We start from the raw sequence: 18,504 nt of genomic DNA on the forward strand, positions 1-18,504 counted from the left end.
TGTGGGTGTGTGGGTAGATTGGTGGGTGGGTACTCGCAAAACAAGGACGTCCTCTGTTTAACAATCGTGTCAATTGTTTAAATTTGAGGCCCTTTAAAATAGGGAATTGTTAATTTAGGGGCTCTATTTGCACAGAACAAAATATGCAGTAAATTTCCAGACCGTCCTCGGTATGTTGTATTTTTACAAAATTGCGTGTTATCGAATATGTACATATTGATGTATTTTATAAGTTCTCGATAGATTTACACCATCAACGTGTGTGTTTTTGTGTGTGTGGGTGTGTGTGGTGTGTATGTGTGTGTGGGGTGTATGACAGATCGTTCAAGTCAAGCGCCAGCCAAGAATAAGAACGAGAAGTAACGAGTAGAGAGACAATTGCCACACTTATTAAACCCAGATGACGTAATTCAAATTGGTACTTAGGAGGAGACGCGATGGCTCGGTGGTAAAGCAGTGGTCTCGTAACCGGGAGGTACTGGGTTCGAAACCAATTCGATGCGCTAGTGCCCTTTCGTAAGGCATTAATATCCATTGCCAAATCCTTCGGATAGGACTTAAAGTCGTCGGCCCCTGGTTACCTACTTGCAATCATACCCATGCCTTCTTGGCAGTCAGGTTTAACTAAACCATCGAAAACCCCATTTTTTCGTTGAAATGCTGGAGCGCAATACCGGCTGCCATGCTAAAATAAGCAGGGTTACTAATTGCAGAGCGCCAGGAGTGTTAATTCTAACAGATGTAAGCGCTATTCAATACCCATTAAGTAGTACAGATATCAAAATGGGAGGGGGGCTAGTTGGAGGAGAGAAGATCAGAGAGGTAGGGAAAGGGGACGGGGAGGGGGGAATCCCATATTAGAGGTCAGAGAGTGAGAGAATAGCCTTCTTACCCTTAGAAGACGGTCAAGAAAGTATAAGAATGTAAAGAGTTTTGCGCCTCCCCTCCCCCCCCCCCCCCCTTATTAAAAAAGGAGGGTAATGAAGAAAATAAAATTCAAAAGAAAGAAAAAAACGTAAAGAGAAATTTGCACATACTTTTTTAACATATGTTAAACATTGTCAACCTATGAAATATACAGTAAGGTAATGATAAATATCATAAAATGAAAATTGATTCCAGAATACCATATCAGCCTGTACAAAGTTTCTATTTTCTGACTTAAAAAGCCATTTGGCCCTATGACAGAAGAAAAGAAATTCGGCTTAACTTACGATAGCCCACAAATAGGGTTTATGTATGGTGCGCAATCAAAGCATATGTTGAGATTTAAGGTAAAGTCTATATAGGGTTAGGGTTAGAGTTGAAATCAGCAAAGATTTGAAAAACTGCATGTATTTATAGCTCATTTGTGAAGCGTGCGTCAAGCAATGGACATCTTGTAAACTTCTGTGGTGGGGTATTATAAATTTGCTCCATTAAAAGCATATTTAAAAACATCTTTAAACATATCATTGATTTTAAAGAACTAAGAATGATTTGAAATGTCATTGTGTTCAATTTATTTAGCACTGTAGTCCATTACATATTCCTTGGTGTGGAGACGGCACTGTTGAAAGTACAAAATGACATTTTAATAAATATGGATAAGGGGAAAGTTACTGCATTAGTTCTGTTAGATCTCAGCTGCGCCTTCGATACTGTTGACCACAATATCTTAATCGACAGACTAAAAAAGATTGGCATTGGTGGAACATGTCTTCATTGGTTTCGTTCCTACCTTTCAAATCGATCTCAAGCGGTTGACCTTCATGATACAACTTCATCGGTTGTTAATCTTCTGTTTTCTGTGCCCCAAGGATCTGTTTTAGGTCCCCATCTGTTTAATGTATATACCTTACCACTTCATGAGATAATCAGTAAACACAATATAAGCTATCATATGTATGCAGACGATGTACAATTATATTTGTCGTGTCTTCCCATTCAGGAACAGGTAGAAAAATGTGTTGAAGATCTTGAAAGTTGTATTCATGATGTACGAAAATGGATGAATGATTGCTATCTCAAACTAAATGACGATAAAACAGAATTTCTCTTGTTAGGCTCCAGACAACAACTTTCCAAGATTGTTATAACTCATATACGTGTTGGTTCTGTGCACATTGCTCCTTCAGATAAGGCAAGAAATCTTGGTGTCATTTTCGATACAAGCATGTCTCTTGATGCACATATTTCAAAATGTGTGAAAGCTGCCAATTATCATCTTCGTAATCTTCGCGCTATAAGGAAATTTTTAACCCCCCAAACCACTCAACAATTGATTCATGCTTTTGTAACATCTCATCTCGATAACTGTAACTCTCTCCTTTATGGACTTCCTAAATACCAAATTCACAGACTACAAAAGGTTCAAAACTCAGCTGCCCGCCTTATCACTAAATCTAAACGTTCGACCCATACTACTCAAATACTCAAGAACCTTCACTGGCTTCCAATAGAACAGCGTATCAAATATAAAATTCTACTACTTACCTACCGTTCACTTAATGGATCAGTCCCTGAATATATTTCCTCTCTTCTTAATATCTCTTTAAGTTCTCGTACAGGTCTTCGTTCCTCTAATTCAACAAATTTAACACAATTAAGAACAAAGAGGAGTTGGGGAGACAGAGCTTTTACAGCTGCTGCACCCCGGTTATGGAACTCCCTACCCCATTCAATCAAAATGTCAGCCAATCAAAATGTGTTCCAAAAACAACTGAAAACCTATCTAATGTCCGAATTCCTTAGTTAAGACGTAATGTATTTCACAATATGATGTAATTACCGTTGTTGAATTATATTTAATTATGTTAAATTATTTTTGTTCAATGTACTTACCTTGTTAGGCGCCTTGAGCATCTCTTGGGGTGGATATGTGCGCATTATAAATGTTGTTATTATTATTATTATAGGTCACTGAGTCGAATACTCGAATAGGCCATTTCCTAGAGCTTTTGCAATCATTCATTTTCCCTTTTTTTGTATCTTCCTTTCTTTTTGCCCTCTATTATTTTCTTCCATTTTCCCTCTTTTCTTTTTGTATTCCCCCCCCCCCTCCCCCACCCCCCCCCCCCCCAATTTAGAATTTCTTAGCTACATATTTGTCTATTTATTGATTTTGAAGCATACTTTGTTCGTATTTTATTGTAGAATAGCATCTGAGGAACTAACACTTCAACAAGCTCTGCTTCAAGATAATTCCTCTTTTCTCGTGCTTATTCCATTATAATTGTCGTTTCATATATTTGTTATGATATAATTATTCTTGTATTATGTTTTTTGCATGAGAAATAAAATCATTTGAATCAGGTATAAGTCCTTGTTAAGTATTTCATTACGGATTTATTCATTCACCTGTCACGAATAAATGTATTTTAATATTCAGAACGCAAATTACATACATTCGATGTTGCTAGGTGGGACAAACAGTAAGGCTTGCCTTACCTAATTAACAACACGAAATGTATGGAATTCGCATTCTGAATATTGAAATACAATTATTCATCACAGGTGCATAATATAAATTGTACTGAAGCCACCAATGACTCATGCATTTAATTTGATCACATTACGAAAATGGGCTATATGGCCTATATATTAGCTATTGCGGCTATGGCTAAGGCAAGAAATTATGGGGAGCAAATAATTGGAAATGCTCTTTATGTGCTCTTTACAATGACGGCTTTAGTTTACTGCAACTTTATGTTGAAATTTAAAGAGCGGCGCCTTCTACTTGTAAGCATTGAATTAAGAATGTTATAATTTGGAAGCAATAATCATTCACTTTTATTTGAAGTACTGATACCACATTTCGAATTGTAAAAAAAATCTGTTTACATATAGCTGAGTCTAGGTTATAATACTTTCGAATCCATGAAGCCAATACCAAACTCAGAAAAGGGTTGCATACATTTCTTTCCTTTCAATTCCTCCTCCCGCCCAACCCGCCCCACTAGCCCCACATGTGTACTTGCTATGCAACACTGCAATGACGTAGCGTGGGCCCAGGAATTTACGTGGCACTGTGGTGGTGGATGGGAGTTGAAACCTCGTCTTTATACACTGAAATGTGAGAGAACTTGTAATTCAGGTCATCGTCAGGGAGGGGGGAGGGGGCGGCAAAATGGAGAGGTAAAGGTGGTCATAACTTTCTCCTAGTTTGCAGTAGGTAGCTGGGCTAGGCTTCTCTCAAGGCACAATTAATTTGTGATGAAGTGTCAAATTAGGGTCTGTGCTTGCAGACTAACTTTCTCCTGCCTTCCCATCTTTCTTTGACTAGAAGGGGTGCAGGTATACGCGACGCAAAACGTAATGCGAACGTTGCTTTGTGTTCGCATCCTATAGGTAGCTTCTGTACTGAATCCAAATGTGAGAATAGTCACACTTGGGAAAACAGTGTTCCATTGCGCATCATCATCCGTACGTGAAGGACTTCATGACTTAGGATTCACAAAAATGGTAAGAACTTACGGCAGAAAAAGAAAATGTAAATCATGGCCTAATAATCATAATGATGATTCTAAAACCAAAAGTTATGTTCATTATATTTTTGTCTACAAGTGCATCCAAAACAAAGCTCCAGTGTATCTAAATTCTCTCATCGTATCCTACCAGTCTGCTCGTCCTGGCCTTCGCTCGTGTACTGACAGCACCCTGCTACACGTTCCTCGAACATTCACCAAAGCTGGCGACAATGCTTTCCATGCATGTGCTCCTCGAATCTGGAATGAGCTTCCACGTTTTATCCGATTAGCACCTTCGCTGGATGTCTTCCGAAAATGTCTCAAAACTCTCATCTTTGACCATGATCAACCATTATAGATTCTTTGATAACTTTTATGTAAAGCGCTGTGAAACAACAGTTAGTTTGTAAGAGCGCTATAGAAATGACTTTATTGTATTGTATTGTATTGAAGTAGTTTCCATCTTGGCGAAAAAATGATTGTAGCCTAGATGTCACGATTACCCGGCGTCTTGTCTGCCACTGTGCCTAACAGTGTCTGCACTCTGATACTAATCTGACGACATATTACATATGCTACTCCTTATTTGACACAGCCAGAGACAGGTAGTACCAGGCTCTGCTCAAGGCTTTAGAAATAGTGGTCATTTTGAGTATCTAAAATCGTGATAATTTGTTATTAAAACCTGTTTCTCATTATAGACCAGTGAACTAAAGCTTCATTGGAAGTGCATATATGGCACAGTAATCATCCTGTATGTCGGTATGTACCCTTCTCCTCAAACTTGAAATTCCAAACCCTATTGCTACCCTATTTAAATTATTGTTATCTATATTTTTCCCGATTCTTTATATATACTTATATATCATATTTTTCATTATTATTCTCATTTAAACGGAATTTAATTTTCCTTTGTATTCAGAAATCGTTTTGCCTACTTTTTGTTTATTTGTCTCCGACTTAGCACCTCGAATACACCATACACTTTGTTTATAAAAGTGCGTTGTGTAGGTTTAAAATCATCATTAAAGATGTTTTGTTTTTTTATACTTTAAGTAATCCCTGGCGGCGTTGATAAATAAGATTCTAGATGAAAAAATAGCCCCCTCCCTTTGAGCACAAGGAGAGGGGGCCGTCTCCAAATAAAGGTAAAATTAACGTAATTTTACCTGTTTTTTTTTCAAGGAGAGGGGCCCGGGCACCCGCCCCTCCCCCTTGATCCGCCACTGCCGTTAGTGCCCTTCCCCACCTTAAGACCCCCATTTAAAAATCCACACTTTTGTTTTGTTGTTTGTTTTTCTTCTTCTTCGTATTGTTATTGTTATCATTAATATATTATTATTATTGCAATGACGAATATCGTCATTGCCTTGTTATTATTATTATTATTATTTTTATTATTATTATCATTTTATTATTATCATTATCATTAGCAGTCTTTTTATTATTGTTATCATAATCATTATCATTATTATGACTTTGTTGTTGTTGGTGGTGGCGTTTTATCATAATCATCATCACCATCGACGTCACCACCACCATCGCCAATAACACTATCATCACATCGCTATCATTATCAACATCATTATCACCATCATCATTCTGACACACAGCCTTACCCGCGCCATTAGATGCAATGGAAAGGATACAAACCTGCCACAAGAATTTGTTTGGACTCAACTACACCTTACCAATGTTCAACGAGTGTCTGCCGAAGCAACACACCAACGGCAGTATGGTACAGATGATTCCGAAGCTCATCCCTGTTTCGACAGCGACTAACGGTTGTCCCAGACGGAATGGAAAGTTCGGAGTTCCTCCCGGATACAGAGCATGCAGATTTCCTGGTAATCATTTAATCCCCCCCCCCCCCACTCTGTTTTTTGTGACACAAAATGAGGCGATAATTATGAGGGCACTCATTTTCCGCAGTTTAATTCTATGAAGGTTCATAATTCCGGAATACAAATTTCAAATTCCTGGCCCGGTGGTTTATTATGCCAAAAATGATATAGGGTATACAACTCCCAAACATTTGGGCTGTTCACTCCTATGGCTCGTTCTTCAAACGGTCCATAATTTCGAAAATGCTGTAAGGTTTCATAATTCCGAAATTTGAATAGGGTTCATAATATGGAAGTTTCATAACCCCGAGAACATTATAGTTTTCCAAGCCGTTCTATCGAATATAAGGATTGATGAACATTCGATAATATAAACCCATGCATTTCCGTAATTACGAAGCTTGGGGAAAACGTCATGTTCAATGGGGGGGGGTGGATTTCTCCGCTAAGCCCCCGCGCTCAATAAAGTAAATCTCATATAGAAAATAAACATGCACCTTTCTCCATCTGCATGTATTTACCCATCGAATTTAAAGAGGGAAATCCATCCCAGTATCTAGTTGGTTTTGATGGAAACACAAAACTGAAAGGAACCGGTCAGTGAAAATTTCAGCAATTTCCGATTAAGCATAAGAAAGTTGATTGAAAATTATCTTGAGGGAAATATAAATTATCTGTTCTTTTTTGTTATAGTACAGAGCAACTGGTGGGCCTTGAGTTTAAGAAAAAAATTAAGAAGCGCTGGTTTACGTAGTCATAACTTCATTGATTGATTGATTGATTTTATTCGTCAAGTATAGTACAATGAATGCATACATAAAGCAAAAAGAAACGAGAAGATACAATTGACAGGATAACCCATGAAAGCCGAAAAAGGCTTATTTCCAACGGGATCCTATAAAGTACGTGTACAATACGGCATGAGAATAAAATATCACAACTAATAACTACTACGACCTTTACGAATAAATAATATAACATAAACAACAACAAAAGCAAACAATGATCTACGGTATATTATGCAAGATTAAACTTAAAAACATGCGCTACACATAATGAACTGTGATTTAAGATAACTGATATTACTGTTCTTGAAGGGATTCATGCTTTAGGTATTGTTTTAATACACTTTTAAAGTGTGAAAAATTCTTAACTATTTTGACATGTTTTGGGAGAGAATTCCAAAATTGGATACCATTAAAATAAAAAGAGTTTCCAATTTGTCCTTTTCGCTTGGGTAAAACAAAATTAAAATGACTATTTCTTGTATCGTATCCATGGATATTTGAGACACGAGTAAAATTATTAGTAATATAATTATCTACATCTGAGTAGTATATTTTATGGACATGATGTAACACGAGTTGTTTAGACCTTTGACCTACATAGAGGTCTAAACAACTCGTGTTACACCATGTCCATAAAATATACTACTCAGATGTAGATCATTGCCGTAACCGTAAACACCATCTTCACAATTAATTGAATTAACCCGTTACCTTGCAAACCTCACGTTTAGGGTTGGTGTTTTTCTCTCGTTACGTGGCAAAATGCTTTTATGGTACAAAGTACGTTATAAAACACTGAATGATTGCCCCTTTTATTGAACCGAATTGCACTCGGTGGAAAATTAGTATAAAAGCCTTTATATTTGTTGTAGCTATTGCCAATACATACACACACATACACACACACACACACGGCATCTGAATTTCAAAGAGAAAATTTCGTTGACGATCAGACATGCATCAAGTCTTGCGACCTCTTTGTGCATGGCTGATCGTCAACAACGCGGAGTTAAGTCATTTATCAACTCTATTTGTTGCTACGGCAGGCAACCATTAAAAATGAACTCGTTAAACCAAAATTATGGAAATGCAAGCATTACCTTAAACAAACAAAACGTTGTTAGTCCTTGCTAATTTTTTTGATTGAGGTGTCATATGAAACGGCAGAAATTGAACTTTCTAGAAATGTGATTTTCATTTTGATATTCGGATACCGCCCGCCAAATGACTCTTTTGGTTCCTCTTTTAAGATTGTTTTGATAATCACTCAAGCGTGAAATATGCATATCGTATGAGTTGAATCAAATTTTTAGGAGGAGGATCTAAACTTTACAAATATGTGTCATTAATAAATTATAATTTTGATTAATTTATGATAAAAAACGATACTTCTTCGTTTCATTTTTGTCTGGGACGCACTGTATATATACACACACACACGAACTTAGTTAACATCCTTTATCTTTAATAGATTGTGACAAGAAGCTCTGTGAAAACGGCTGGTGTGAGGAGACCATGGAGAGTTATCTATGCCACTGTTTACCTGGATTTCAAGGGAAACATTGTAATGAGCGTGAGAACAATATATCAAAGAATTTGGGTTCTGATAAGGTTTTTTTTTTAAACAAGATTATTTTGTGACCTTTTCAATTCTTTTAATGTCATGTGAGTTAGAAGAATATCATAGCAGTAGACTAAATAGTAGCGATGATTTATCGTTCAGAGAGTTTGAATGTGCAGAAAGTAGAAGAATTAAGGTATCTTGAGAAGAAAAGAAAGAGCCCTGGTTCGGAAGATTACTACTATTATTGTTATTCCTATTATTTCTTTTATCATTATTTCTATCTTTTCGACGATTCCACGCCCTAAAGCTTTCAATTAGTACTACACATATTTCCCAAACTTTTTGTTTTCTTCATTATAATCGCTTAACCAAATCAAAACAAGCGTAATTTTTGAAAATGTCACGATGCTACTCGTTAATAATACATAATTCTGCTAAAACTGTATTTGCAAAGGAATAATTGATTTTTTGTGTTAATCCGTTTTTGGTTGTTAAGTGATTTTCAGTCACACAGGGAAAAGGGGCAGAGTGAGAGAGTGGAAGAGAGAAAGAGGGAGGCCCGAAAGGTTTCCATCAGTAATACACATGTTTCCCAAACTATTTTTTTTCCCATTATAATCGCTTAATCAAATCATAACAAGCGTAATTTTTGAAAATGTCACGATGCTACTCGTTAATAATACATAATTCTGCTAAAACTGTATTTGCAAAGGAATGATTGATTTTTTGTGTTAATCCGTTTTTGGTTGTTAAGTGATTTTCAGTCACACAGGGAAAAGGGGCAGAGTAAGAGAGTGGAAGAGAGATAGAAGGAGCCCCAAATGTTTGCATCAGTACTACACATATTTCCCAACTATTTTCTTTCCATTATTATCGCTTAATCAAATCGTAACGAGCGTAATTTGTGAAAATGTCAGGATGCTTCTTGTTTATCATTCGGCTAAAACCGTATTTGCAAAGGAATATTTTTAAAGCCGTTCTTTGTTGTTGAGTTATCTTCAGTTACACAGGGAAAAGAGGCAGAGGGAGAGAGAGAGAGGAAGATAGGGATGCAAAGGGTTTGATCTCCAGTATCCTTGCCGACGGATACAAATATAAACGTATATTTGTATTTTTTTTTGTCGGCAAGGGGACTAGGCATTATGAGCAAAACATCCTGAGGGGGCTGATCCAGTCATTTTGAAATATATGTAATGCGATAAGGAAAGCAAAACATTCCAAGTGGGCCTTAATCTTTCGAATTCGGGGGGGGGGGGATGTAGAGATCATTGTAAATAGTATTCGAGTAAATTTTGGGGGGAGGGGTATACCGCCCTAAAAATGTACCAGCATTAGAAAAGTTTCGATATTGTCTTTCCATAATTCTGAGAGCTGAAATGCAAAGGGGCGGAACAATGTTTGTATTAAAACGGTGGATCTCATGTAACTCCTTGTGGGTTTATTTGTTAGGCCTGTAGACCATTTTGGAATTACACGGTTATCTAATAAGCCCGAATACATACATATATATTTACACATGGAGAAATCGCACTATGTTCATTTCAGAATAATCACTGCCAACAGGGCGGCCTTTTAAATTCACATTTCATAAGCCTACGATCGGTGCCCCTAGGTCCCCGCAGTACCCCCACACCAAAAAGCCATAATTGGTTGTTTTCGTTCTCCTTGTTCTTCGCGTTCTGTTTTTTCTTGTTCTCCTTCTTAATCTTATTATTATGATGATGATTTTTGTTTTATGATGATCATTATGATCATCATTATTATTATTCAATGATTTCTATAAATCTTGTGTCTTAACAGAAGCACCATCACTTATGACTGACTTCACGGACATGTCTACGATCATACCGGCCGAATTGACGCAAGTCACCGCCACGGCCGGTGAGCATATCATATCACTTCCATTTTAAACAACTTTACGGCGTCTTTTGGAGGAAACCTACCAAGAACAAAATATTATTCCCGTTGCACATGAGGTTTTCATTTTACTGACGTAGGACTGTGCTATTTTTAATCAAATCCATGATGGCTATACGGTGTCACCCTCATACGACGCACGCAGGTCGTTAAAGGTACTATGTCCCCTTTGCAGGCCAAAAAATTAAAAAGGTTAAATTCCAACTGCATTTGAAAGATAATACTAATTCAAAACTTCCCTTAAAAAGGGGGACTTGAAAAAGTCTTCAAGTGGGAAAATAAGGACTATTAGTTGTCAAATCGACTTAGGAGCTATAGAGCCAGTAAGTAATAGTCTGATTTTCAGACCATTGTACCGAATGGTCGTACATTTTATGCTGCGCAAAGATGTAATCAATTTAATTTGGCCATTACAAGAAGTGGGTTATTGATGTAGACAAATGCTCATGCTCCCTTTACAGCTCATTTTATGGATCATCCATCATGTTTAATTAACAAAGAAGAAAACAAGCCAGTCAGTCACTCAATATTGTCTGATAGTGAAGTGTAGCAAGTAAAGGGGTTTCCTTGCATAATTTGAATATAAGGACACTACTATAACGTTTAAATTTCACAGATAGGACATACATGACATATTCATAATTCCTGCAAAGTTCTACAGAAGTTGATGTTGGCTGCAAAAGGGACATAGTATCTTTAACGCAGCCATACGTCAAGCGAATTACACCTCGTACTCAACTTCCGGCGTTATAAGCATTTTATGCTCCTTGCAAACGAATCGCAATCGGCTGCATCAGTGATTTGTGCGGTGTTTAAAGCACCGTAGGAGATTGACATTCAGGAATTATCAACAAAATGAATAAAATATGAACAGTAAAAGGGGCCTTGGAATTACTGACTCACACTCTGTAGTCCTTATCTTTTGTTGCGCTATATAGCAGGAAATTTTTATCTTAATATTATATTGTAGATATCAGGCCATTTTAGTCTAAATGTTTTTTTCTGCTCTCAATGACATATAATATATTTAATCATTCAGGATCAAAAGCGACTTGATGCAAAGTAAACATTTTGTTTAACCGCTTAATCCACATTTTGGTATGATCACTCCTCCTGTTACTTGTCAACTTGACATTTTCTATATTAAGTTTTCTATAGCTTTAAGGCCGGCTCACACTATGACGGATAGGGGGTACCGCAATCTATGTTAAGCTGCGAAATGCAACCTTGAATTTCCCGCCAATCATCGTGCGTTGCCTTCAATTGTCGATGACAAATCCGCTAGCGACCGCAGACGGCCGAAATTATCAGTCGCGATCGTCGGAAAATTTTCAGCATGTTGTCAATTTTGTATGGGCAAACAAATTCGTTGTGATTCCGTTCAGATTTCGCTGGAGACCGCAACCCTCATTTCCTTTACGTTCCCATGCCGTGCGATTCCGTCTATAATCGTTTCGAGGTCGTGAAATCTCATTACATAATTATCGAACCCTGACGACACATTGCGGCAAGTAACAAAATTGTAACGACCTTGGTACGACAATGGATTGCGAATTTCGGCCGGAGGGTGACGGGTGATGACTGTTGATGGCGGGTCGTCTGCGAGTACCTGCGGCACTGCAACGATGGTCTGCGATGGGTTACGATTTTGCAACGGTGGTCCACGATTTTAAACTGAAATGGTACAATCCAAAGTAAAAATGTAAAAGTTAGTAGATTCTTCTCAAGCAAAACACTGCGTATGTCTGAGTGGATGACCAGAACGCTGTGAAGAGTGGGACCGCCAAAGTCGACTCTGTATACCACCCGCACACACACACACTTTGATGTTGTCCGCTGAGTCATGTCATCGTCCCCGCAACCCACCGTCAGCCGCCCTTCCTTGCCTCCAGCTAATCCACTGCCAGCCGTCTGACCTTGTTCTTTGTTGCCGGGGGCCAGCGAGATATCGTCACTCGCCGCCCAGACAACGTCCGATTTTGGTCGCTAGACTCCGTTCCATGCCGCGGCCATTCGTCCATCGCCGTTGTGTTGTCGCTAAAGGTCGTTCCCATCCATCAGCAAATCTTGGTTTTCCCCTTTTGCCGTAGCTTTGCCGCCAATATGTTGTAATTTTTACGTCCGTCGCCTTTTTGGGGGTCCTGCCGCTACTATGTGAGCCGGCCTTTACATAGTCCAAAATCTAGCCTATTCAATTTTGATCTCCACCACACCAACGCTACCTCTCCCTATTTACTTGAAACCAGCCGATGATGGCGTGATCATTAAATTAGGAAGACCGGCTGGGCTAGTGAGCATAATTATGAGTTTGTTGATAACGCCATCTTCGACGACTTGAATCAAGTGTGTAGGGAAATTATAAAGGACCGTGCAGATTCTGGACTAGCCTTTACACTGTCTTTTTAGTATGACACCATCCCTATACTACATCGAACACTGATATTGGATCCTTGTGTAGGTCTTTCATCCACCACGAAGGGTGCTCAAAGATCTTTGATATTACTTAAGATATTATTTATATTCGCTAGGCTATCGATTTCGGATCACACTACATTCAAGAAGGTCGATCCTTAAAGAACCAGTCAGTTGCCCATCGATTACACCTTGTAGAATATTTGGCCAATTTAACAGGCAAAACACATATATCTCCCTGTGCCGGAAGTAAACCTTGTCCAAGGATGTAAGTACCAAGTAAGGATCGAATCCGGGACCTGTTCCTATGAGAGGCCGGTTCTCTGAAATTCAAGTCCCTCAATAAAGACACCTTTGCATTTCTTATCAGTTCCTAGCCTCCCACGTGACTGTGCAGAGATTCAGACTGGTGGCCTATCCCATCTCAGTGGAGTGTATCCCATCTATCCCGATGGAGCTGGAGATGACCCTCTCTTCGTTTACTGTGACATGGAAACGGACGGTGGCCGCTGGACGGTGAGAAATGATGATAGCTAGAATTTCATCTCTATTAACCCTATCCGCTTGGAACATGATCGCAAAGATTTTCAAGAAACACGGTAGCAACTATCTTCGAAAAAAGAACCTTGTGTTGTGCCTCACCCAATGATATTTGCAAAAATTACAATGAAGTATTACGTAATCCAAAAAAATATTCTATGGGACATAGGGTTCTAAAATTGCCCTTAAGTTGATTTTTCGAAAAATGGATCGGGTTAAGAATCAACTCAGGTGTAATATGCCATATATCTCATTTTATTCATGCACATTTTCCACTCACCATCCAGGTGTAAATGGGTACCTGGTAATTGCTGGTGTAAATTGAGAGGCCCTCATGAAGAACAGAATTGTAAATGCAGCATGGTCATTGAAAGTGATTTTGTTTATTTTGTTAAAGTCGTTACCCACGCATTCTTAGCCCACAATCTAGACTGCGTATCCTTTTGAATGGAGCGAAATGTGATAACAGCTACTCTTTTTCGTGTTACTACACTGTTCAAAAGGAAATTCATCTAAATTTGATGACAGACATTGCATTTGCCATCCTCCCTCTCTTAAGTGTTAAACATGAAAGTTATGCATCTCATCTCAGCTGCCATGCACCATGGCTGTTATTATGTTCTGAAATAATTCTCAATAAACACACACCCTCACACACTCTCTCTCTCTCTTTCATCTGTCTTTCTCTCCTTTTCTCTGTTTGTCCGTCTGCCTCTCTCTCTCTCTCTCTCTCTCCCTCTCCCTCTTCGTCTTCCGCTCTCTCTCTCTATCTGTGTAGGTCTTCCAGCGTAGACAGGATGGTTCTGTTGACTTCTTTCTTTTCTGGTCCAACTACAAACACGGCTTTGGAAACGTTTCCTTCGAGCACTGGCTAGGTAACGACAACATCCACCGTCTATCCCGTCAGAAGACCTACGAGCTCCGGATCGATCTCGAAGACTTCGAAGGACATACACGCTTTGCCACCTACAGCAATTTCAGTATTGCGGACGAGGTCGCAAATTACACCATGGCCCTTGGCAGCTACTCCGGAGACGCAGGTATGTAGGACCTAATAGGGGGATCCAATGCAATGTGTCCTGTACACGATATTTATTATTTTATTTCATCCAAATATGGTTCCTCGTGGTATCACTACATTATGAAATAATCAAATCAATAAAGGTTTTTTTTTTAAACATGAAAAAATAGAGGAAGGAAGAGAGAGGGAGGTGGGGATGGCCGTATTGGACACATTTCAATTTACGGAATTTTCCAGTAGGTACGGTAATATGGAACTACACCGGAACAGTAATACGGTAATATGTTACTAATAGGCTAACATACAGTAACACGTGATTTCCTGTAATACCGTCATTCAGTCATATGGTTCATTGTAATACGGTAAAAGGCCCTACGGTAATACGATCATACAGTTATAGGTTAATAAGGTAAAACGGTTATACGTTAAGCCTAAAACGACTGGGTGATGATTTACCCCCCCCCCCCTCCTCTATTTTCGTGATTACTTCGTAATGCTTAAAGGTAATACACAGTTTTGGGAAATTTGAAAATTAGGTGGAAAGTGATTCTTTACAATTTTGATATATTTGGATGCCCCTGTAGATGTATTATAAGCACAAGAAAAATTAGCCCCTAAAACACTTCTCCTTTCGAGAAAAATTGAATATAAAAATTTACCGGTGCTCCCGGTAAATTTTGATAAATTTCAAATAGCGCCTACGGCCGTACAATGGTGGTTGTGACCATGAAAATCTCAGAATATGTAGTTGTAATATATAATTTTCAAACGGGAATAGCTAATTTGTCGATCTTAGTCAAGAAAAATTGTTTTATAACTTAATTAATATCTTGACCTTGATAGGGAGCTATATAACATAAAGAATTTATTATTTACAATTTCATAACTGTAGACTCGATTTCAACCGCAACAATGATCACTGAATATTGTATGACCGCATATGCTTCCAATATGTTCATGTGAACCAAATTCTTGACCCCATCCCAAAACTTTGTATTACCTTTAAATGTTGTACGATGACACTTCATGACTTTTTCCGTAAAGTCTTGCGCATCTTGTGATACCAAATTTGCGCACACCGGACCAATGGTCCGGGTGTTTTGTAACATTTTACGATCGTGTATCACTAAAAACTCTTCTTCTTTTTTCTTAAAAAAAAATCTTCCATATATAACAAACAGAGTTTTTAGATGCAACTTTTAAGTTTTATACCCATTTTTCACATTTACTGTTAGTATTCCCATTTGGCATGGTGAAAAACTTATCGCATTCTCATTTACATAAAGCAGTACAATATATCAAGAATAATGCAAAGAAAATCAAGGAAAAACATAGAAAACAGAAAAACTAAATCAATTTTAATGAAAGTTTCAGTGAGAGTGAGAAGTGAAAATTAATTGATTACTGATCTAAGGAAATGCATGACATATGCTAATGGTATATGACTTAATTTTCAATGAACACAACCCTTTGCAGTTCCTATGTGTGTTTATGGCATAAATGTTTCAAGTTTCCTATATCATTTGTTATGACCAGGTTTAAGCCGAGTGTATGTCACTGGATAATGTCAAAACCTCCTAACAGTTATTTCATGTGTATATGATTATGTCAGTTGAAAAATAATAAATATAACAAATTATATAAGTACTAGTTAGAATGATTAATTAAAACAATGTAAGCATCATTTATATCAAATTACAAACTATACAAAAGACAAATAAACCAGCACTCCATCATTAAGAAGTAAAGGTGTCTTTCATGACTTCACATGAAATTTGTTTAAAGGTTAAAATAGCCCAGTCTTTTTAGGGTTAGTAGTGTCATAGGGTAATACTATAAATCGTTATTATGGCGCTCTGTTTCTCTGACTTGCTTCGCTCGCCAGAATTTACGGACTCCAAAAACGCGAGGGCCATCGACAAGAGGCTATCTTAGATATGACGCGGTAAACAAGAGCGTTTTTTTTTTTTTTTTTTTTTTTTGGGGGGGGGGGGGGTTGTTGCTTGTTTGTTTGTTTGTTTTCTTTAACCCGTAAAAGGATAGCAAGTGCGGAAGGGAGGGGTGAGAAGAGGACCAATGCATGCTTCCAAACGCATCTGTTACAAAAGACGGACGGACGGTTCAATACATACACACAGCGTCAAGTCGGGTACGGAAAGAACGTATATTGAAATAGTATATATCATGAGTATCAATACAATAAGTCAATTTCTCATTCTTATGCAGGTGACAGTATGTCGTATCATGCGGATTTTCCGTTCAGTACACAGGACCGCAATCCTTATAGTGAGGTATGGTTACTCTGCGCCATTCGTAGGAAAGGGGCCTGGTGGTACACTGACGGGTATAATGATTGCCTTCGTGCTAACCTCAACGGCGTTTACATGAAAGGTCCAATCGCACTGGCGAAACAATCCGCGGGTGTGGTCTGGCGTTCCTGGCTCGATTATGGATACCTTAAGAAGACGGAGATGAAGCTTCGCCCGACGTAAATTAAAAAGGCTTGTGATAAGAAGGGGCCGGTTCATCGCGGGGTTTCGAAAGAACGAGCACCGCATTTCACATGTTGTATCTTATCACACACAGCTTCTCAGCTTTTTTCCCTTTGAGAAAGACGCAAATTACAACACCCTCAAAGCAGTTTTACTTATTTTCATATCATTTTAATATAAAGGGAGTTACGACATGTTGCTTTAGTAAGTGTTCACAAATGTTTGCTTAAATACATAATAATCATGAAATAATATTTTACAAGAATTTGAACTACGAAAAAGATGCAGTGAATTACATACTGTATATTCATGTATTTATGAAAGAGGCAGAAATGTTACCTTTGCGCTTTGTACATATTATTAATTTGTATATGATGTGTTATACAAATATTTTCATTGCTCATGTTAATGACGAAATCGTCATCGCCTTGTTTTTGTTCACATTCTGCCCCATTAATATTCTTCTTCTTCGTCTCCTTAGTGTTTTCGTCAGAAAATCGCATTCGTTTTCCACATAGTGCTTGTTATTCCTAGTTAGGGGCTTTCCTCAAGTCCATTTCCATTCAAATTTCATAGGCTTAGTCTTTAACATCTCATCAAGGTCACTACATTCCTCAATTTTCGAAATCACTCATGCATAACCGTCCATGCGCCATTTTTTCCGTTTCTGGTCCATTTTAAGGCCTTTCTTCCTTCCTATCTCCACTATCGTAGATCCTACAAACTTCAAACAAATTCCTCTAGATAGTCTAAGAGATGTTCTTTCATCTGCGATGTATAACCTGACCTTCAAAATGCCATCTTCGTACTCAAAATTCAAATCCGAAACCGACTCCGTCAAAAATCTCTCAAATTCTTGAAAAATTGACCCCTAAAAATCTAAAACTGCCATAACTTTCTCATATAAATTCCGTTTTGTTTTTAAATCTCACAGTATCTTTATCTCATAAATGCACATAAATTCAATTTCATTGTACTCAATTGAATAATGGTCATAATCATGGTAAAAATGTATGTATTATATCAATCCAACCCTTTGGTTGCTACGAATAAATAAACGAATATATATATATATATATATATGATTAAATATTCATTAATTGTTTCCAACTATCGATTTTCATGTAACCCCATTCTTTTTCATTATTTTATCATAGTGTAAGAAGCACATCCTATTCATATTAAATGGTTTTTATACAAAATTCATCAATTTTAAACAGACACACACATTGATGATGAAATAATTATAAATTATTATTTAGTATGGATTTTCATGCAGCCCCAACTGTTTTCAATACTTGTATCATAGTATAAGAATTCAATTCAATTCAATTCTTTTTATTCATCCAAATTCACAAGAATATATAGAACTTTGTTTTGGTCACACATTGTACAAATACGTAATATATATATATATATATATATATAAGTATATCGTTGTGTTTATAATTATAAAAGAACTATCAAAGTAAAATATA

At 37.6% G+C, this 18,504-nt stretch overlaps 1 protein-coding gene across 1 annotated transcript; it reads left to right on the forward strand.

The window, feature by feature from the left end:
* The first annotated feature begins 4,368 nt into the window (after window positions 1-4,368).
* LOC576588 (ficolin-2) lies at window positions 4,369-17,664 on the forward strand. Its single transcript, XM_030989610.1, has 8 exons — window positions 4,369-4,443; window positions 5,150-5,210; window positions 6,062-6,295; window positions 8,552-8,653; window positions 10,445-10,525; window positions 13,344-13,489; window positions 14,292-14,553; window positions 16,761-17,664. Exons 1-8 carry the CDS (start codon window positions 4,441-4,443, stop codon window positions 17,024-17,026), a joined length of 1,155 nt encoding a protein of 384 aa, XP_030845470.1. The 5' UTR covers window positions 4,369-4,440; the 3' UTR covers window positions 17,027-17,664.
* The last annotated feature ends 840 nt before the right edge of the window (window positions 17,665-18,504 follow it).

Source organism: Strongylocentrotus purpuratus, unplaced genomic scaffold (genome assembly GCF_000002235.5).
Source record: "Strongylocentrotus purpuratus isolate Spur 01 unplaced genomic scaffold, Spur_5.0 spur5_scaffold_18, whole genome shotgun sequence".
Classification (NCBI taxonomy): domain Eukaryota; kingdom Metazoa; phylum Echinodermata; class Echinoidea; order Camarodonta; family Strongylocentrotidae; genus Strongylocentrotus; species Strongylocentrotus purpuratus.

Bases quoted from the DNA above. Each gene is read 5' to 3' on its own strand.
- LOC576588 (XM_030989610.1), top strand. The intron at 6,296-8,551 runs GTAATCATTTAA...TATCTTTAATAG, and splicing joins CAGAGCATGCAGATTTCCTG to ATTGTGACAAGAAGCTCTGT. The intron at 10,526-13,343 runs GTGAGCATATCA...ATTTCTTATCAG, and splicing joins GCAAGTCACCGCCACGGCCG to TTCCTAGCCTCCCACGTGAC.